At 42.0% G+C, this 22,859-nt stretch overlaps 1 protein-coding gene across 2 annotated transcripts; it reads left to right on the top strand.

Moving 5' to 3' along the window:
• Positions 1-3,289: 3,289 nt before the first annotated feature.
• On the top strand, positions 3,290-22,556 carry LOC139710151 (uncharacterized). 2 transcript variants are annotated; one of them, XM_071622083.1, is made up of 4 exons: positions 3,290-3,374; positions 12,221-12,922; positions 19,324-19,521; positions 22,428-22,556. In XM_071622083.1, exons 1-3 carry the CDS (start codon positions 3,320-3,322, stop codon positions 19,461-19,463), a joined length of 897 nt encoding a protein of 298 aa, XP_071478184.1. In that variant the 5' UTR covers positions 3,290-3,319; the 3' UTR covers positions 19,464-19,521; positions 22,428-22,556. The 2 variants fall into 2 exon arrangements, with proteins under 2 accessions (XP_071478184.1, XP_071478185.1); XM_071622084.1 differs by lacking the exon at positions 3,290-3,374 and adding an exon at positions 3,871-3,907.
• Positions 22,557-22,859: the final 303 nt, after the last annotated feature.

Raw genomic sequence — 22,859 nt, 5'->3', positions numbered from 1 at the left:
CGTGTGGGATTTTCCAGCATACCGGACAATTTCTGAGGGCGGACAAGGATTTGGGAGAGTTTTGCATGCGTCCTCGCTGGACTCGTGCTACTTAAAGGCATAATTTACCATTTGCAAATGAAACAAAAACGCAGCGTTAGTGCTTTAAAATAGTTCCAAACTGGGAGTTTGGGAGAGAAACAACCACTGTAAAAATTTGAATCCGTATAATCAATGTTATATTATTGTTAATAGACAAAATGTGAACAATAGTTATAATAAAATTGTTGCCAGACTAAACTCTTTACAGTTATGGTTTAATGAGAAAAATATGGATATCTCCTTATATTTTAGGTTTTATTGCGAAAATTTCATATGGGGATGTTTTGTTGTACAACAGACCTACACAATATTTATGCATCAAATGTGAAATCTTGAGAATCTTTAAAAATATAATCACTGTTCCCAAAGGTAAATAGCGCCTTTAAGTTCTACTTGCGGGTATTCTGTGTGGCCGGCGTGTCAGGCGCGTACTATGGGGGCTGACAACTCAGTGAAGGAATTCCTCTGAAGGTATATTTTTATTTGGCAGAGGTCCCAGAGAATGTCATAATTCTGGCCGCAGCTGATTCTTGACTAACCAGCAGAAAGGTATAGGAGCTGACCTTCAGCGCATGCACGCGGGTTCCACTGCCTGTTACTTGCGGCAGCTACGGGCCTCCTACTGTTGTTGGCTGCGTGGACCTCTGCTGGCAATCCCTGCGAGTCAGCCGGAAAAAGTTTTGAGCATGCATGCTCAAAACTTGACTGCGGGTAAATCGGACTTGCGTGCTCAACTACTGGCGACTATAATAGATAATACTAGTTACTGTCACTCTGCAGGCTATCTGCGGGGATCTCCGGGTAGCAAACGTTGTTCCACGCAAGTCACAAGCGAGGCTTGCCCGGAAAGGTGTGACGGGCCATTGAGCATGCCCAAACTTGTTCCGGGTGAGTTGCGGGGATTACCTGCAGATGTCCACGCAGAATATCAATAGATTGACCGTAGCGGTAGCACCTCGCAGGCAACTCCCACGCAATTGCCCGTAACTAGAACGTGAGGAGAACGTAAGCACACGTCCAGCAAGTAAGACGCACGCGGAACTCGCCCAAATCCTTGTCCGCCCGCAGAAAATTACCTTGTGTGCTGGAAATCCATACACGCAACAAGCCCGCGAAGCTTGCCCGGAAAGGTGTGACAGGGCCTAAATCTGATAAGACCGGTGAAGCTCGATCTATCACAGAATGCGTTTATCATCTTTCCCCTGTGTAAAACGGCTTTCAAAAGCCATTTCCAAAACCCTTTCCAAAGCCGTTTCCAAAGCCCTTTAGACACGGCTTCCAAAATATACAACGTAGTTGCGTTTATCAACTCACCGCGAACACGAAAACTGGCCTTGTCTCTTCGCAGCTGCATTGCGCAATTTGACCCGAGGAGAAGGGGTCATTTACCGTAACTGCAGTACAAAGCCGTTTCAAACCAGCTTTGCCTTTATCTTGCTTCTAAGGGCTTCTAGAAACAGGTTTCTGGAAACCTGTTTCGGAAACCTGTTTCGGGATCAAGAAACCTGTTTCGGAAACCTGTTTCGGGAAGCACAAATTTGCGGCTTTCGAAAAGGCATTGCGAACCCCATAATCAAAACAGCTTTGCGTTTATCATCTCGTAAAGATTCCCTGAAAGCCGTTTGGAAAACCTGTTTCTGCCGGGAAAAAGAGTTGATAAACGCATCCTAGAGGGTGCACAGACGCAAAAGTGTTATTTTCAACTTTATTGGGCCTATTAGCATGTTTGTTTGTTTGTTTGTCCAACAAGCATTAAAGTTTTATGCGCCGTTCCTGGGCATAAGGATGATTTTTATAAAAATTTCGTTTGTTTTATAGCAAGAATCCCGTACTTTCTGGCCTGATCAATCTTAATTCATATCAATGGATATGATGCATTAGTGTTCCGCATGAACTCTTGACAAAATGAATCACATCTGATTCTATAAACATTCATACACCTCAGTGGCAGATCCAGGGAGCACACCTGCCCCCCCCCCCCTTATGGTTTTGTCAAAACAGAAGAAAAAAAAAGTGGCGCGTGCGCCCCCCCCCCCTTAATTTTGTAAAGGCGCCTCCCTCCTTCTGGATATATACAGAATTCCTGGATCCGCCCCTGCACCTGTATCGCGAACTCAATATATCCAAATTTACGAGTCATCTCTCTCTCCCTATCAGCGCCATTTGCAAACCCGCTCACTTTTAAAAACTCACCACGCCCACGCACAATCACGCATAATAAGCCAGATCACAGAACTTTACCAATCTGAACTTGTTCAGATTTAATGTTGACATTGCAGACCATCCTTTGAAATTGTCTTGTAACTTTTGAAAACGGGATAAGTGTTGATGTAATAGATGTTCATGTATGAACATATTGCAATGTATATAGGTGAATATGGGTTCTTTTCAACCAAATTATCAAGAGTCATTTATACAGCATTTGCATGTAAATCACCACATTCTGCTTGGCTGTTTCAGCTTCTCTCTTATGATTCAAAAGATTAATCCATACTTTGAAAAATCTGTGGTTCAGACGCCACTGCAGGCCATTGCTAGCTGTGAACTGGTTTATAAAATACTTCAGTATACCGCTAGAAAATACTGGTACTCGTATCGTAGAGTAACAGAAACAGAAGGGGTGGAGGAGGCTGGAGGAGGCTCATGATGGAGAGAGAAACACGGAAGAAGCAATTGACAGTGCTTGCGAGGAGTCATTCGCGAAGAGAAAAATAATTTTATTATTTCGTGAAAAGAGAAGCGTTTCAGTCACAGATATATTACCTAAATACTACACACTCGGAAGCCACTGCAGGCTCACCACAAGATTGTGATCAAAATATTTTACTGCGGACGAAAACAGCCACAAAAGAAAGAAAAAAAAACGCCTTTTCAATCGCTGTTTCGACAACACATCACGAAAGTCATTGTATAAAGTAAAATGGTCCCCATTATGATCCCCCGTGCGTCACTTGCTTGACAACTCTAGAAGCCATTCGGCTGTCCCATGCCGTTACCTCTTATCGCACTGTTTTGCTCCTTTCGAGCACGTGCACAGCCCAGTGCCCGTTTCCCGCCAAATCTGAATTATTGTGCGGCGTCCCTAGAGTCCTGTGGGCGTGTACCTCGTAGAGAATCTGCACACCCATTCTTACACTGTGTCGCGTAGAGGGTAGCACGCGTTGGGATCTGTAGGTCCGTTATTCCTTCTAGCAAACAGCGGAAAGACTGTCAGGGAATTTAGACAAGTTCCCGTCTGATGAAACTTGGAAACGTCACTGGCCTATACTGGTGTACTCTTCTATCAATGGGGGGTAAGTTTGCTTGTGTCATTGTGTGTTTTGATATATATGTCAGTTTTGATTACTAGTATTCAATTCAAAGCAATGCGAGATGAGTGTTGTACAAGATCAGTCTGTGTCAACGCAGGGAGGTGACTCCCTGGTCAACGTTAGGTGCCACGTGGTACATGGTGTGATAGTTAGTTTCCTGTGGTATTTCAGGGTAGTGACTGCACCCACCTCCCTTGGTATTTTTTTGTCCAGGGTACGCCGAGGTTTACCTATCTTATCACACAGAGGCAAAAGCCCTCCAGAAAGGGGCGAGCAGAAGGGGAAATTATTGAATGTAAGAAATGACACTGTACTTGAACTCTTATTCTGATAAAGAATTGGGAGCCTCAATTTCTCGGCCAATCGGGGTGACGGGCGCCAGAGTCGAATGGTTGTTTAAACATTACAGACCGCATGGCAGTCCGCATGACACCAAATGTTACCGTGACAGTTGTGTCATTTTGATCTGTCCAAGGTAGTCGCTAGACAAGTGAGCTGCTAACGCTGTGATACAGGTGCGTATTGCTTGTTTTCATGTTTATTTCTAAATGTGTAATAGTCCAATACAGGTTTAAATCATTTGCCTGGCTTGTTATCCAGTCTTCACTTGCCTGCAGTGTCTGAAAAGAACGGAGTTTGAATTCTTCTTCATTGCATCGAATACATGTAATAGAAAACGCAGCGATGCATTCTCTCGCTCTGCTATAATAGCCCTATAACATGTGTCTTGTCTCCGTATGCCTATAAGTTTCTGGCAGAAGTCTTCGCTCTTGTGTACTAAAAATTGATGAAGGGTCCGAAGCACTTTCTCAGCTCTAGGAGAAAAAGCTTTTATATCTGCCGGCCCTATCCCTGTGGAATGCTCAATTTTACTCAGGATCAAACTAGCAAAATCCAAAGAAAATTTTCATAAGAATCAGAATCTCAAATCATAAAATTTTCACATCTTGTTTTAGTTTATTTTTGTTTAGATTGACTGCCATGTTCTCGTTTTCACCGATACGTTTACGTATGGTGACTCCAATGTAGGTGACTTTAATAGAATATACTTAACTATGTATTATGTATTTATATTATTCATTATGTGCCATGTTCAATCTAAGAGTTAGAATGTTGACTCTCGAAGCGTATACTTTCCCCGATCCCAGCAGAGGACAAACTTGTACATCCACACAAGACGTCAGGTATTACGACGTGATCACAATGTTATAGTGGCTATGGTGGTTGCTAGTACTTACATCTTATGTAGGATAGATAGTGCTGTGAAGACAACCCCCAAAACATGAAATGGATCTCAAGGCCCTGTTGCATAAAACCCTTACCGCTGAACTTACCGCTCCTTTCTAGCGGTAAGTCTTCAAATTAGCGGTAAATTTTATAATCCTAGATGCTGATTGGCTGTGATGCCTAATTTTGACGGTAGTTACCATTGAAATTCAACGGTAAGTTTTATGCAACGGGCCCTTGGTGCGCGGCGGAGGCGTGAGGCAAGTCTCATGGTTTTGTAAAATTTGGAGGAATCACTACCAAACCAGTCATGGTTTGGTCAATCTTATTGTGTTGACTTGTGCGGTGCCACGCCCATGTATATAGCTGTCTTATTAGAGACTCGTGCATGTCTTACTCTTAGCCCGTACCTTACTGATGATTCATGAACAATACATCAGTGCTTTCATGATCTACTTATCTAGATATTTTAGATTTTTATTTCTTAACCTAAACGTGGTACATGGTGTGATCATAGAGTTAGTTTGCTGTGGTAATTCAGGGCGGTGACTGCACCCACCTCCCTTGGTATTTTTTTGTCCAGGGTACGCCGAGGTTTACCTATCTTATCACACAGAGGCAAAAGCCCTCCAGAAAGGGGCGAGCAGAAGGGGAAATTATTGAATGTAAGAAATGACACTGTACTTGAACTCTTATTCTGATAAAGAATTGGGAGCCTCAATTTCTCGGCCAATCGGGGTGAAGGGCGCCAGAGTCGAATGGTTGTTTAAACATTACAGACCGCATGGCAGTCCGCATGACACCAAATGTTACCGTGACAGTTGTGTCATTTTGATCTGTCCAAGGTAGTCGCTAAACAAGATTAGTGAGCTGCTAACGGTCGCTGTGATACAGGTGCGTATTGCTTGTTTTCATGTTGTCTATTTCTAAATGTGTAATAGTCCAATACAAGTTTAAATCATTTGCCTGGCTTGTTATCCAGTCTTCACTTGCCTGTAGTGTCTGAAAAGAATGGAGTTTGAATTCTTCTTCATTGCATCGAATATACATGTAATAGAAAACGCAGCGATGCATTCTCTCGCTCTGCTATAATAGCCCCATAGTATACATGTGTCTTGTCTCCGTATGTTTCTGGCTGAAGTCTTCGCTCTTGTGTACTAAAAATTGATGAAGGGTCCGAAGCACTTTCTCAACTCTAGGAGAAAAAGCTTTTATATCTGCCGGCCCCATCCCTGTGGAATGCTCAATTTTACTCAGGATCAAACTAGCAAAATCCAAACAAAATTTTCATAAGAATCAGAATCTCAAATCATAAAATGTTCACATCTTGTTTAGTTTATTGTTTTTTGTTTAGATTTACTGCAATGTTTTCGTTTTCACCGATACGTTTACGTATGGTGACTCCAATGTAGGTGACTTTAGATAGAATCACTATGTATAGTATGTATTTATATTATTCATTATAATATTATGCCATGTTCAATCTAAGAGTTAGAATGTTGGCTCTCGAAGTGTATACTTTCCACGATCCCAGCAGAGGACAAACCTGTACATCCACACAAGTATATAATTACGACGTGATCACAATGTTATAGTGGCTATGGTGATTGCTAGTACTTACATCTTATGTAGGATAGTATAGTGCTGTGAAGACAACCCCCAAAACATGAAATGGATCTCTGGTGCGGCGGAGGCATGAGGCAAGCCTCATGGTTTTGTAAAATTTGGAGGAATCACTACCAAACCAGTCATGGTTTGGTCAGGGAGGTGGAAGAACTTCCACCTCCCTGGTTTGGTCAGTCTTATTGTATTGACTTGTACCACGCCCCTGTATAGCTGCCTTGTTAGAGACTCGTGCATGTCTTAGTCCGTACCTCACTGATAATTCATGAACAATATTCTATTATCAGTACTTCCATGATCTAGATATTTTTGATTTTTATTTCTTTATCTAATATTATCATATTAGAATTTTACAAATATTTGTTATGTGGATTTTAATGTTCCAGCGCACGTCTGGATACAATCCTTTTATAATCATAGCTGATTCCAAAACCGATACCCTGTAAAACATGGAGTTTTAGATGCAACCATGCCCATGGTGTACATAGCTCCATGATGGAGCGATACAATCGTGACTACATCCTTTTGGGACACGGAAAAAAAAAAGGTGGGAAAGTTAGGAATAATCTTGTCATTTGGCGGTACTGGGCACTGAGAGCTGACCTGGTGTGTTCTATTTTTGGCTATGAATAAATAATTCCAGGGCCCGATTTTAAGCCATTTCTGCAATGGACTGCTGTCACATGTACGGTACACGTGCTCTTCAGAGGTGGACTGCGTGTTTGTGTATTTGTGTTTTCGCGCGCTCTATGATGACGTAGCGTCCTGGAGCGTTACTGGGCGATAACCAAAGGATCGAAGTTGACTTGCGCAATCGAGGGCCAGTGACAGGTTGGTCGTGACGTGTCGCTTGATGTACATAAGGCTGCGTTCACATAGAAGTATACTATTCGGGTATTCGGGGCTCGTTTTCGAGGGCACGCGAATAGCTTGAATCGAACGATAGGATTTCCTCACACCGGTTCACATAGGAGGGCACTATTCGAAAGTACCGAATAGCTGCGAATAGTACAGCAAAGTGGGAATCGAGCTTGTTCGATTTCCTTGCAGCGTATACCGTCTCTGGTTTATGAAATAATGACAATTTTGGTCTGGATTTGCCCTTTAGCAAAAATGAGCATGTAGACTGACATTCTGATGCAGTTTGCTGGGATGTAGGAGGAAGAAATCCTCACTGCATGGGATGGTGAGTTGACGGTGCGGGTGATGGTGTGTGTATTCGGTGCCCGAATAGCGAATACTAGTACCGAATATACCGAATACCGATACTTCTATGTGAACGCAACCTAACGACACTGTCTGTGCAAGAGGTTTTGAATGCAGCGGGACTCGCTGAATGGTGTTTACACTTCACAATAATTCGCTTTCAAACGCCGACAGCATAAAATAGGCCGACTGACTAACGTCCCATTTTCGGTTTTTTTTTTTTTTTTTTTTTTTTTTGGGGGGGGGGGTGAAGATGCTGTATGCTATGCTGCGCTAGTCAATCACCTTTTCATATCAATAGTCTTGTATTACTATACGAATCCAGTTTGCTTTTAAATGTTGCACTGAATATTCTAGATGCTATATTCCATATTTTCTGTTTTCGATGAAGCGCTCACCGTAGCAATTGCATTGTTTTTGATGTTTCAAAAGCATTTACCATTTGCCGATGAAATAAATACCCAGCTTTTGCGCTTCAAAGTAGTTCTAATGTTTGTTCGTGACAGAACCCACCAATTTAAAGAGAATAGATTATTACTAGATATGCAAAATTTGATCAATAGTTATATTAAAATTGTTTCTATAAACCATCTTCAGTTGTGGTTTAGCAAGAAAAATATTGATATTCCCTTACATTCAAGGCTTTATTACGAAATCTCTATAAAGAAAGTGAATGGTAAGGTGTTTTGTGATACGACTGACCTACACATAGCCCCTCTACGCATCAGATGCGTAACTCAAATATGTTAAAATCACTGTTCTCAGTGGTAAATAGCTGTTTGAGGCGTTTCACGATCGCATGGGCCTATATCACATTGCACCAATCGCACTCAGTCATATACATTCGGCATTATTTGCGTAAGCTTCACCCCTGCCATGGACGGGGCAGGCCGTTGATCTACGATGTTCCCTTTTGACACAAAACGATTTAATAGAAGAAAAAAAATGCTCCCTGTGCTGGCGGAACTGGCTAATATACTAAAAATTTAGAGGGGCGTTTTGCCAATCTAAAGGGGCCTGTAGTACTCTCAAACTTATTTTGCCTCAGGTGGAATACCAATTGTCGAGTTGAAATGCATCCATGTGTATACTTCTGCTACTACGTACAATGTGGGCATCCAGCGTAGGTAATACGAGAGCTATAATCTATGATAGAGAAAGTCCGATATTTCATCGGATTCCCATTCACAAAGAGAATTGAGATAAATTTGGTAATTTCAAATAAAGGCAGCTTGGTTATTGCTTCATCGTCAAATACAAAACAAAATAGATCTGTCGAAGTTACTTCATCGTCAGAATAGCACAAAACAAAATAAATCTGACGAATGCAGCTCTATAACATATTCGCGTTATTCTCTCGTTCTGCCCCTCTCTCCTCTCATACGCTCAGTTCAGACTGCTGATTCAGTTCAGTTTAATTATATTTCTGCATTTTCCCATGAAAATCATACATGAATTAACGGTAGATGTATATTTTGAAGAAAAATGTACATAATAAATTCATTGTCATGATAAACTTGGAAGTATCTTATCATACAGTAAATGTGTTAAAAAGTCAACGATACACTTAATATTTCCAAGTTTATAGAAAGAGGAAATATGGGGGAGTCCGCCTTCTTCAGCAGGTGCTTGATAATAAACAGCCTCATAAAAAAGACAAGAAGTAACATTCACACGCAGAAATGGATGATTTGCCATTGAAACTATAGTCTTGTGCCTATAAATGGAATCGACAATAATGGAGCATATGGGGAGAAGAAAGCAAGCAATGTACGATGCAGAGTACTGGAGACTGATGAGAATGTACGATGGGGATTACACGAGCACTATCCCCATGTGCATAGTTTACGCGTACACTTTGTGCGATGGGTGATCGTGTGTACTAGTACTCATGCCTCTGGACGTGTCAAGCAGCAACAACAGCACCCACACTTACAGTCATATCATACCACTATGTACTATAGTAAGTAATTATGACTGTGTGGGGGGCATTTTGTTTTCTTTTGTTCTGTTTTTGTTTTGTAGGTGGAGAAACCCCAATTTGTGTCACTTCAGTCCTGAAATTTGCATGGGGATATTCTGCACAAATTCTTCACCGAAGTCTGTAAAGAAAGACTGGTTTTACCACTCAATTGATATTATTACACTATTTCTCTATTTATGTACACCGAAGCAGTGCAGTCTCTCTAAAATAATGTAAAAGAAAGTGCATATATAGTCTCAATCCATGATACATTTAGGTGTAATATCGTGAAGGGATTAAGTATCAATCACAGCCAAAGTACATCATTTCATACTGGTATATATATTTTTCTATGAATTTCTTCTAGTACCAGGTACCTTTGACAAGAAAAGTGATGGGGTCGGGCTGGTCCATTTTTTTTTTTCAGGTGTATTGAGGCACATAGTGAAAGGACTCTACATCAGGGCCCATGCAATTCGGGCTGCGGTGTGACTAATGTAATGTACTTGTGACGGTAAACCCTTGTGACTACTTCTCGAACAGCGCCACCTAGTGGCGCAAAGTTGGCCAACTTGCGAGAAGAGATTCCCTGCTACAGTTTGTTTCAGTGTACGATTATTATTCATGTTCAGTCATGTGTTTGTAAAATTAATTATGGGATTAAAAACCTGGTCATGTAGACCTTTCAATAATGCAAATAGACGAAGACAACTAGTACAACTAAGTAAGCCTACATGACTACTTGTATACCTGCCAGACACTGCAAATGAATTGGCGATAGCAGAAACGTTCGAGAAATTGACTTGTCTGTGATGGAGGACTCCTATATAGTTTTATAGAAATTTCACTTCCTTTAAAGGGACTGTACAGTACTGGTTGAGGTGGGGATTCATGTTTTGAACATTCCTAAGTGAGATAATGAGAAACCTCATGAAATATGAAAGAGCATGTTATTTTTAGAAGGATTCAACGTTTATTTGATGAAAATCAGCTTTGAAATGGCTGAAATATCCAAAAAAGTGATAATAATAAAGGTGGCAGGCGACGCCTTTTATTAGGATCTCTTTGTTTCACCTTGTTTTTTTGGTATCTCAGCCATTTCAAATCGATTTTCATCAAATAAACTTTTGATACCCCTGTATAGAATTGCATGCTCTTTGACATCCCATAGAGTGATTTCAGAATTTCTCACAAAACGTTAAATGCTAAATCCTCACCTCTACCAGAACTGTACACACCCTTTAATTTTCCTTCTGGAGTATCCATGAGCGAGGAGTCGACCAAGCTGGAAGCAGGGGTGCTAATACTAGTATTAGGCTGGATTTGATCCGTGCTTCACTGTAGTACCGATAATAAACGCTAGTTTTGTTTGTTTGTTGTTTGTTTTTAAATGTTGAATTGCCAAAGACTCAGAAGCGGCAGTCCAGTGAAAATATCACGGACACAGGAGATAGTCACAAAATATCGCGGGCCAATTTTACATCATGACGTACAGGCCTAAATGGTAGACACCAGTGGTAGGCACCTACTAGTATCCGATGCCTTTTCACTTGCTATCCGTAGGTACGTGAGGAAATGTTCACGATTACTTCTTATTAGTCGTCACTGATAGATACTGTAACCTGTAAACTTTTTTATATTTTTCTGAAGTAATTGGAGTTAGATTGCGTTATGTCTCTATATCCTTAAAGCAGAGTAATCTTATTATTAGCTTCTAGCCCAACAAAAGTAGTCTAAAACCAACACGGCACACCAAAACAGTTTACAAAATAATAAGCCATCATGATTCCTGCTTGTGGTGACGTGCTATTACTAAGAAAAGATCATTTCCTGTGGATTGAATGTGACAGAAAATGACCATGGATTGACTTTTACGGAATCTAGTTTATATTGTAATGATTCAATGTCAATCGGGAGTCTGGCGAACAGTGATATCCTTTATTCGAGTCATAATGTCATACTCTGCACAGTCTATAGATGAACAGCGCTACACGTCAGGAAAAAATATGCTGGCAAACCTACAGTACATTTTGTTCTTATCACGGAGCAATATGAAAACAGCGTAGGTAAAAGATGGCATTTTCCGATAGAGTAAACAGAACACATGCTGTATGTGTGTGTGTGTGTGTGTGTGTGTGTGTGTGTGTGTGTGTGTTGTGTGTGTGTGTTTGTTTGTTTGTTTGCTTGTGTGTGGCGGGGGTGCGTATAAAAAAAGCTATAGGCGAGGTGACGAAAAAACGTAGATTTTCCCCTATTCTATCCTAAGCGAGATATTCGTGTAAAACCTCTCTCGGGTGTATTAAATGATACTATCCTCCTTGGTCAGAGCCTCTTTGGCCAGAGGTCTCGTGAGGACCACTCGGGATCTATGATGCAATAACCACTAGCTGGTGAGTTTTGTCATTCACGACGTGATTGACAACTCCAGTTATTGCCAGATGTCACCTTTTTTCCCCAACGCCCCATAACATGCCCGCACTCTCACCGCGTATTTACTACGCCGCCCCAGCTGTTCAACAGTTGTAGCCCCTGCCGTCAATGTGGTACTGAATATTCATGTCTATTATTCACCAGAATTGTTGTGATTGGTGCCTCTCGAAGCGAGGCATGAAGTTAGTCGTACGCATCAGTGGATTGAGCGGTAGGTAAAATTAACCACGCCCTCACTTACGGAAAGCGACCAATCATAGTGTGGGAAACAATAGTCACGCACAGCGCGACTGCCGGCGACTGATTGATAAACACTGTAAACCGATTCTTCGCGATGCGCTTACGAGTCCTCTGTATTTTCTCTTTTTATCTCCTTCAGGGTTTCGGCGTAGGGAAATTACTACGAAGGTGGCGTGCGTGCTCGTCGGACGCGGCATCAGGACTACTCCGGTCGTGTCATTTACGCCGTGCCACTTACAAGGAATAACACACGGGCAATTATTTTCAAGAGCCAATATGTCTATGGCCAGAGTTTTCGAATCGCCTGTTATTAGTAGGAGGCTGAACGGCGATAGAATCTGCGGTAGCATGTCGAAACCGAGGGTATGTCGGCAGCTCTTTGCCGAAAGACCCGACCAAGAAGAACTGGACAGGATGGTTGAAGATGCTAAGGATATGTTGGCAGAACAGCAAAAGAAGAAATGGATGTTCAATTTTCAGGAAGGAAAACCATTGGAAGGAAGTAACTGGCAGTCGGTTCCTGAGGCAAGTGTTCCCGTGTTCTACAGGAGTACTGGAAGAAGCCCTTGCAGACGTGGTCATGTCAGCTCTGCCCGGAGCAGCGAGTCGGCGGAACGGCTGCAGTCAGCTGATTTTACTCCAAACGGCGGCCCCTCCGAGCGCTCTAACACCGATACGACCTCGGCGGCAGCAGCGGCGAGGATAGCGGAGCGACCCAGTGGAGATGAAACTGAAACAAAAACTCTTAATTCGAGTAGTTCAAACCACAGGGAAGTACCACATTCTGCACCTGCCCCTTCTGGAAGCGCCAGGAGAGATCATCATCAACGATGTATAACAGGTGAGGAATTTATAGCACTTGAAAAAAAAGAAACATTATTAAAGTAACTCTACTACTGGAAAATGTTTATCTCAAAACGCAGGAAGTAATTAACGATCTTATCTTTTGTCTCTAAACTATAGCCAGAAACTCTTTTAATATTTCTTTCCAAGTATAAAATAGATTTGGAAATAACTTTCACATGAGAGAGGAAAAAATAACATGTGTAGTTGGTACCGTGCCACGTTTCGTGAAAAGCATGAAGCGAGATGCTCTTGGACCGGTATCGGATAGAGGCAGCAAGTCGGATCAGCACACCTGAAACTTGCTGGTGTATGTAGGGGTAACGCCTTTTTTCTCGCGTGATACACAGCAAACAGCGGCGATGGGAGCGTACGCACGATTCGGCAGGCATTCGGACAATAAGGCGAATTAGCTATCGCCGTGGTTCGTTGTAAACAAGTCTGTTCACGTCTGGTTTGGGCTGTGGAAAGTAGGTCGTTCCAAGCTACGAAACCGATCCTGTTGAGACTTGTCCTGTCGGTGTTCCGGGGTCATTATCTCTTCCCAATCCTACTGTAATTATTTTAATCTCTGTAGAACAGTCATGTCGCCACGTCGTATTGATGATTACCGACAAAGTTGTCATGATTATTATCATCAACAATATTCTTGTCTCGTCTTGCAAATGGAACAGCTTACAGCATGATATGGATGTCTTCTGTTGATTTCCAGAAATCTTGTAGGCCCTATCACAGTATCAGACTCGTGATAAGCCGTCAGCAGGCCTTTACTGTTTACCAAGTTTCCATGTCAATGATATTTCTTTTTCTTTCTCTCTTTCTTGCGCCATGAGCATCTATTCATGATGGATACCGGCGCATTACAAGTGTTCATATTATTATTATTATTATTATTATTATTATTATTATTATTATATTATTTATTAGTGCTTTCATCACACATGATGGCAATTGATCCTCGGTCTATATTGTAAAGAACGCCTTTTGTAACTCTTCCAAGTCCGACCCTGCCATATCCTCGGTGTCCTTGCGTGTCTGTCGACCATTATCCGTAGGCCTAGTCGTTTCCAATTCCACAACACTGGCAAAGCACGTGTCATGCGTCTTTATGGTATATTTTTATCTTGTAGTATAACTATTTCCCAGGCCAAGGTTAGCATGTTCTTGTTTCTTTTCTTCTTCTTTTTTCCATTTCGGAAATTCAAATTTTGTCATCTTATGTAATACTGTATAGGCCTACATTGTCAAATTCAGTATACCCCAGATAGAACTTGATGTCGATGGGCTTTTATTCAATTCCAGCATTTATACTATATTTATTCCAGGTGTTATTCTTAGCTTAGTCGCGAAAAGTTCCTTCTTGCTATGATTTGAAATTGATCAGCAGCATTGCGTAGGCTGAGTAGACAAACAGTACAGTTTGTACGGGTTTATGATGATGGGAAGTGTTTGTTTATCGCCTGTTGTGAGAAAACGAACGTGGGTGACCTCTCAGTTACCGACGGGACTTCCTGTAGTAGTAAGTCGATTGTTGTCTGATTAGCGGCTTCTGCATTCAGGAAGCTTTCTTTTTTGTACGGTTTTAATTAGCCATATTCAGCCCTGTCGCTTCACAGCTGCGCACAGCGTCAGGTCGGGCTAGGTGTTAATGAGAATGTCCCGAGCTCTAAAATTCAAGAAAACCAATAATCATTGCGACTTCCAGTGTGGGATGTTACAGGAGTTGTATCGTAACCCTTGTAACTTGCATTATGAATATGAAGGGTAGTTGATTATTAACCGGTAGCCGGTGCACTCGCTGTTCCCTCTCCGTTTGACTCCAACAGTTTTCAATTTCATCGTGGACTCCATTAGCTCCATTCATGATTACACCAGCGCCGAATACTGGCTGCTGTCCTCTCGTGAGTGTCGTGGAATCTTTGGTTCACCTTGTTTTGTTTTGGTTTTGTGTGTGTGTTGTTATTTTTTCACATCGACATGGAGCTTCATGTGACAAACACTTCAGAAGTACTCTAATTACTTCTTACTCCTTTGAAAATGGTCTGAAGTTGAAAAAAAAATCAGGCCTGGCAACATAGTCGAGTATTGTCTACTGACATTCTCTGTGTTTTCTTGCAATTCTTTTGAACCCAAGAGAAATCATTCCTGCGAACACGAATGTTGTCAAAGGTGCTACAGGCCTAGTCTACTATCATAGTAGAGTATGGATTGTACTTGTGCATCGATCCGTTGGTACTGCACCTCTTTTGGCCATATTACTTCATGTTATTGTCGATCGGGTGTTGCCGTGTTCATGTGTAACGCTAGACAATTGGCTTCGTCCCTTCCAGCTCCTCCTCACCCACACGGACTGGGTCTCTCCGCATCGCAGTGCCTGTCAATCAAAGGGCGCACGACTCGCAAAAACAAGGACTGTCCCTAGGACACACGTAGTCTTCTGTACCAGCCGATTCACACAGCTTGCTAACTATTCGGGGCAGCATAGTGCAACCATGGAGCTACTAATAGTAGCTCCATGGTGCAACGGTGCAACTGCAATTGCTTTGACTGTTGGGCCCAAGTTTGATTTACCTAGTAGGCCCTACACTCTATACTGTAGGCCTTAGCCTGTTTGTGATGTGTTTTGAAATTAATGATAATATGCCTGTAAATGGTACATGCTTGTATGTGGACGCTTTTGCAGTTAAGTGGGAGAGGGCTCGTGATTTTTATTAAGAAATCGTAATTAGGAATTGGTGCACTCAATCGACGAGTGACGTTTCCATCTCGTACCATACCATAACTGTATAAGTCAGTTTTCACAAGCGCTACTATTATAGGTAAAACCTGTAGTCAAGTATATAGAGAAATATTATAAGTTACTGACAGTTAGCCTACCCTTTGAGCCGAGAAACGAATACGGCAGCGCTATATTATGCGTTGTTCGTATCTGTCGAAAGCGATCGGCTGTAATATCATTGGCCCGGATAAATCGAGAAAACAGGTTGAGACTGAAATCCTATACCCAATATATAGGTGATTGACACGCAATACGAGTAGATCTTAGCAAGTGACTTCTGTTGCGACAAATAACTAATGGGAAAATATGCTGGGCGGATCTAGATTCGTGGATATGACCTACAACCATTATTTTGATGTTTATTGACAAATTACAATGTGTGACAAAACTTGTCTTGAAAGACGTACAAAGATATAGGCCTACGTCTAAGTAGTTTTTGCTTGCATTGTATTGTGCGGTATTCTCGAAAGATAATGTTAGACCAGAAAGCGAAAACTGTAATTTGAACATTGTTCACAAGAGAATAGGGGCCGTCCATCTGCACACACAAATGTTCACTTTCACAAGTTCAATTTTAGTGTTCTTGGTTGGTCAGTGTTTCAAGGTCAGGCAATGGTGTCGAATCGCTTTGACAAAAGTTCGCTCAGAGCATGGATAGGGAAGGTTGTGCAAATAATTGGAGAGTCCACAGACCTCTGCCCCATTTCATTATTCGCCGCTTTCACAATCACCGACCACGTCATCTGAAAACTACTCGTGATTTTCCCATCAAATGAATTCTAAATCCATCAGAAGCTTTTCATACGTGGGAGGATGTCGCGTGAGGGATGTGATGGAGCTCAAACGGCTCTGGGAAAATCAGGCTAGGAGGCAAGTGTTTTGATTTGGGTATTGTGTGCTGTGCCATAATCACTTCATTCAGATCTCACTTTAGGTTCCACAAAGAGACGCCGTGATTACTGAATTTTCTATTCGAAGGGATGGAAAAGTCCCCTCGATATATTCCAGAATTGCCGATCGCTGTGTTAGCTACATAATGGCTCATCGGAGGATCTAGATGGTTCATTTTTGGAATTTATTTTGGTGAAGACTTATTTTGTCTTTAATATTTTGTCTTCAGTACTTCAGTAATTTACGTATCTTGTATAGGCCTACATTCAAAAGTTCCACTCTCATTTAGTCTTCGAGAATGGATATGAAATGCCTGCGATTGACCTAAAAAGAAAAAGACGTGAGTGGCTTCGGTCATCTGCATGGTCAAATCGTGGTGTCACGTGAAGACAAACAAAGCGATGACCGAACCATTATTTTCTCGCATCAATAATGCCGTTAGATTGACGTGTCGGATGCGGTATTACACGCGAGTAGCTTCCGAAGTAGAAATCAATCGTGCTGTCGTGCATCGTTAATTTTGTATTTGTTTTTCAGTCGTGTGAGTGCTGGCAGAGATCCAGATATCGAAGGGCCAAACTTCTGTTGATTTTGTTTTTGCGTTTACATCTCTCCCCCTCCCTCTGTAAGCAAAAGTGTGTGTGCGTAAGAGTACACGACTTTTCCATAGATAGTTAATTCACGCACTGTTTGTCAAGTGAAACAAGGCCATCTTTATTCGGTGAGCTCTTTTTTTTTTCTTGTTTTTTTTTTGGGGGGGGGCATACAGGAGTGAAGGTAGAGCTTAGGACAATTCTCATTGGGAAATATCGCAAACAAAATATTCAGCAGAACTGTCGTTCATTTTTGTTTTCATGAAAAAAAATTTTTCAGAAATCTGCATAATGTAAGCCTAACATGTTATGCAAAAATTTTTTATTATCCCTTAGTGATATGAGGGTCAAAGATATCGACACAGATGTTTATAACCATAACAAACTTGGCTTGAGTGATCGTAATTTTTCGCTTCCCCATGACGATTTGCACTTTCATGGAAGCTGAACTAATGATTTTATGGGTTACAGCTCGTTATTCCGACGGCTCTTCAGTCCGAAGATTCGTTGTTCCGAAGGTTCGTTATTCCAAATTTCATTTTCGGATGAACAAATCTTCGGAATAACGAACCTTCGGAATAACGACACAAATGTTCGGATTAACGAACCCATAATTTTCGGATTAACGAACCTCTAGGTACATATAGGGAATTTGCGTGTTTCGGATCAACGAATCTTCGGAATAACGAATAGCACCCGATTTTATGAGCTCGCTCCAAATGATACATGTCTAGGCTATTCGTCGAAGTCTCTACTCAGTATTTCCCTTGATATTGTATGCAAGGCTTGGCTATGTAGGCCTATATCCATGGAGCTATATATAGCTCCATGGTATATCAGAGAATATAACATCCGTGTTGAGTGCCTCGTCCCCCGTTTATGTACCTTTTTTTGCTCAGGCAAGGAGGCGGAAATTATAGAGATACATTGTACCACTTGAGTAGTACTACTGTACAGTGATTTGCCAATCTTGCCTTTCTCCGCTAATGAAGTCCGTTCGCTTCCTGCCAATACTCTTATTCTTTCTTGTCTCTGGAATATCGATCGCGGTTGAATTTTTGAAAAAGTGCACGGCGATCGAGAGAGGCACCTCCAGAAATTTTGAATGTGAGCATTTATTGAAAAAGAAAGCAGAATTTGAATGATCGTGATTGATCGTGAAACAATGCTCGAAGCCGTTTTTGCTGCATTTGGATGTGAAATAATGGTTGTAGTAAGCAAAGAGCGGGGGGGGGGGGTATCTTCAAGAGATCCTGCGGAATTTCTGCGCCAGTCGTTAGCTATAAAAGCTCATTCGCAATTTTCCGTACGTTTCCATTACCAGCATTTCAAATTTTCAATCTCCAATCAGACCTGTCGGGCTTCACAAAACTATGACATCCCCGTTTTGCAGAGAGTCCGTTATAGGCTCTACCATTATGGACACACTGCTTGTCAGCATTATACAATGCATAGGTTTGTTGGACTTTGCGAGAGCATTCACAAACGAACCGAATTCGGCACCGAAACAATGAGTAGTGTATAATGTGGACGTGCAACAAAGTTAATCTTCACACTTGTTTTTCAAAGACGTTGTGGTTGCACTGGCGATGAAGAGCAGGTTGTGCAATTCTGTGAACACAATTTATTCCATTGTCGATGAGCTGCGACAAATGAAGATCTCAACGGGGAATTTTACTCTGCTTGTGTGTATTGATAAAGTCTCTCTTGCTCTCACCATCGGGTGCGAAATTTATTGATAAAACGTCAAAGGTGTCGTCCTTAGCTTCTGGTCTGTCTGTTCGAGCCACGCATTTATTTTCACACCTTTCGTGTGCCAGTCGGACCCAATTTGAGTTGACAGTCGTGCTTGGCAACTGCTAGCCCCGACTAGTCCACTCAGTTCATCTACCTTGACCTGTTCACTGCGTGTCGAAAACACGAGAGCTGATCACATCAAGCCATACAACCCACATTAAAAGTGCCCTGTTCTCGAATACGACTATGAAAAGCTATGCCAGTGTGTTGAATTGTTTCTATTTCTGAAATATTAGTAACCTCTCTATCCAATATGAATTAACTATTATATCGTGATGTGTTTACTTCTTGGCCGAATAATTCAATATTCCTTTCTGATTTTGACTTTTGTTGCTTCAGAATACTTCCAACATCGAAAAAGGAGCAGAAGCACCTCAGAGAGCGACACGTCGCCGCCCAAGCAGAGAAGAGGGAGCGCCGCCCCCGGCGGCCCAGACAGACCACGATCTGCTCCAGCTGCAGTGGCAACGTCGTCATAGCAACACGGCGTCGCTCGCTCTATCCTGGTTGTGCATGAAGCCTGTGACAAATTTAATGGTGAGTGAATGGATGTTAAGGGGGTCAATGAAATAATTTACCACCAAGATGGGATATTACAAATTCGTGTTAATTGGTTAGCAGAGCCATTTGTTGACCACCTGTTTCGCGGTTGTTATTTGGTAGTGATTTCATGGAAATCGGTTAACCAATTGCCACTAATGGCCAGACTGCACACACATTGAAACTCTGATGTTATTGCACACATGCAAGTGTGAAATGGAAACTTGCATTTGGTGCTGCACATGTGAGATTATTAATTTAAAGATTCAAGTACTTAGCCTAGGAGTAGCCTAATACCCACGAAGTGAAGTGTACAAACCGAACTGAAGATAATGGGCACGTGTCGCTCAAAGCAATGCAGCTTGTGCATGCCAGGGTGGTTAGCGATTACAACACTGGTATTTCTAAGGCATCATTCTGTTGAACAATTTAAATTTGCGCAGCTCTTCTCCGCCCCGCGCCACCCATTGAACAGTGACTAGAGATGTCACAAGACAGTCGAAAGAGAAATCCCCGGTTTAGGTCGAGTTGCGCAACGCTTGGGTCAATAACGCATTTAAATGTGATGGAACACACTACACACAAAATACAAGATGATAGTGTCACTGCCAGGAAATAACAAACAAAGCATCTCCTGCATATTGTTGCAATATATTGAAGTTGCATGTTTGTTTGCCTTTCGAATGACTAAGACTCAACACACGGAACTTTGAACCCCATTCACGTTTTCGAAGAGGACACATCAGTTCTTTATGCTCTACATAGGACTATACCAGTGAGTAGCTTGATTGCCACCTGTGTGGAGTACAGAATGACTTCTTCAAATGCAGTGGAGACGCGTTAGGCGTTTAGGAGATGCCCCGTTCAGGAGATACATGGGAGTAGGGATTTGGGGAGGGTGTAATTTTGGTCCTGTTGAAGAAAAAAAAACAACACATGTCAATCATTGATGAAAAGAAACACAGTGATTATTATGTGTGTCATATTCATGACACTAAAATTTTTAACTGCCTGCCTACTTTACGTTCCTGGGAAATTGGTGAAGATGACTTCCCGAAACGAGAGAGGGAGTTCATTATTCATAAACGCAAGTTTCTCCCTTCTTTCCACCTCGTCCTCGGATCTAACAACTGTACTTGGCTTTTGCCATGTGATACAACTTGAATTACTCGATCAGATTCTTACAAACGGGTTTATTGGCCTTCCTATTTTGGACTTTATTGTGTCTAATTGATATAATTACAATGAGACCTATGTCTTCTCCGAGATCGTAGTGTATTTCCTCCAACAAACTGCCTTTGAAATGCCGCCTTCAGGTTAGAACTGATGGCTTGCTTGGGTTATCCTCCCGCCCCTTTCCCGTTTTGACCATACCACCGTGGCGTCAACTTCATTGGAAGCCGAGTTTTTGTGTGTGTGGGTTGTTTGTTTTTTCTTTAACTACACTGTATTGGAAAGCCTTGCGCTGTATAGCGGTCCTTCTCGAAGTAAACCCGAGGTAAATCCCTTTTGAAAGCGCGAACAATAGTTGAAAGGGGATTTGAAAGCAATGTTAAACACTTTCCTAGCCTGATTTTAAGCCGATAAATCCCTCCAAAAGCTGGTGAAAATCAGCACCCTTGCCATTGAGCATCTTTTTCTGGCTGGCTGGGGAGAAAAAATAAATGACGGAAACTCAAATCCATTCCAAATTCTGTGGTGTTCGTAGTTCTAGTAGGGCCTGTCTATGAGTGTAGTGCTTCTTTGACATTCTTGAGATTATGTAAATAACGTTCGATCGTGATAGTAAACTTTTTTTTGTTATTTGTAGACTGTAAATAAGCTAACACCTAACACAGTGGTCACTTATCTCGCTGTTTATTTTTGGACGCATTGTAATATAGTCGTAACCCTGAAAGTGTACCAAACGTGTGAAAGTAACCCTTCTCGATATCATGGCTTGGTTTCGTTTCCTGAAAATAACAGGCAAATTGGTGTTTTCGTCCGGATTTGCACCGACTTTCAGAGATGACAAAAAAGGACATGTTTGATTGGTGGACGATTGACAATTTCCTCTAGGTCCTACACGGAAATTATCTTTAACAAGACTTAGTAACGGCATACTTCAGAGCAATGCATTTGACACCGCAACATTGCGTTGCAGTTTGCAGGTTCTTCAATCGCCGAGGTTAACTTTCATCCATTCGTTTACACATTTCCTATTGGTAAATTGTCTTGTCATCAGTCCACTTCGCCATTCTCTGAGGCAGTTAGATTTTCATATGTTCTCGTTGAGACTTGAGTTTTAGCACCCCATACTCACTGTGCCTTCCAATGGGCCGACTGCTCGGAATTAAGTCGAGTTTTCACTCAGTGAGTGAAATCGGTAGGACGTGCCCCATTGTCTTGTTGAAACCAACTGTATTATTTTATGCTGGAGTTAATGGTTGGCCTAGTGATTTAATATTACATGTACCTCGATTCTTGATCCACACCTTGTTGCTCCAAGGAGGTACTCCTAGTACCTCCTTGGTTGCCGCTCTCGTCCGCGAACTCGCAACCTGACCGTGTTCAAATTCTGAAGGAATGGCCAGAATAGTGATGGTGGTGTGTATGCCTGTTCCAGTCGAGTACGAAGAGGTTGAACTTTGACAGTTAACCGATAAAGGAAGGATACTACCGCGGTGTAGGGAACTATTTTTGAAAGTAAAGGTCGTATAGGATCAACAACTTCTTTTCCCTTGAGAGTTATCTCTTCCATAAGTAATCGCGGAAAGCAGCCAAACCAGAGAGCCAGCGGTGATTGTTTTACATAATCCGCTACCCCTATTTGCATCCTGTCATTCGGATGTTTGTTTCTACTCAATACCAGATAATACATGTATGAATATTATACCTTTCACTTGTTTTTTTCTCGATTTCAGGGATTCTACGATACGTGTGTGAAAACAGGGTCGTCGGCTTTCAAGGTTCCCTGGGAGCGCAGCTTGTTTACAACGCCAGAGTCATTTGAAGTAGTCTTTTCGCCAGGAGCACCACGTACGATCCATGTGATCACTGTAGGCTGCTTCACGCCAGTGGAATTATAGTAGAACAGTGAACGTGGCTAAAACCAAGGAGCTTCTAAGCTCCTTGCTAACGCTCACTTTGCACTTGAATTGGTGACTCAGTGCAAACAAGCACAAAAGAAAAGGTCTGAGTAAGGAGACTAGCAATATTCTTTGGCCGTTCGCCAATGAGACACTCGAAACGACTGGAGTTGAACAACAATGAGCGAACAACTGGTGATTTGGCCATGGGCCAATAGGCACTCCGTGTTATTTTTGTGTGTGCAATATACGCTGTGTACCAGCGTT

This window comes from Diadema antillarum, unplaced genomic scaffold (genome assembly GCF_040938485.1).
Source record: "Diadema antillarum isolate AM-2024a unplaced genomic scaffold, OU_Dant_1.0 seq00001505_RagTag, whole genome shotgun sequence".
In the NCBI taxonomy this organism is placed as follows: Eukaryota; Metazoa; Echinodermata; class Echinoidea; order Diadematoida; family Diadematidae; genus Diadema; species Diadema antillarum.
Note: the sequence above shows the minus strand (reverse complement) of the source record. Positions and strands in the feature narration are given on the sequence as shown.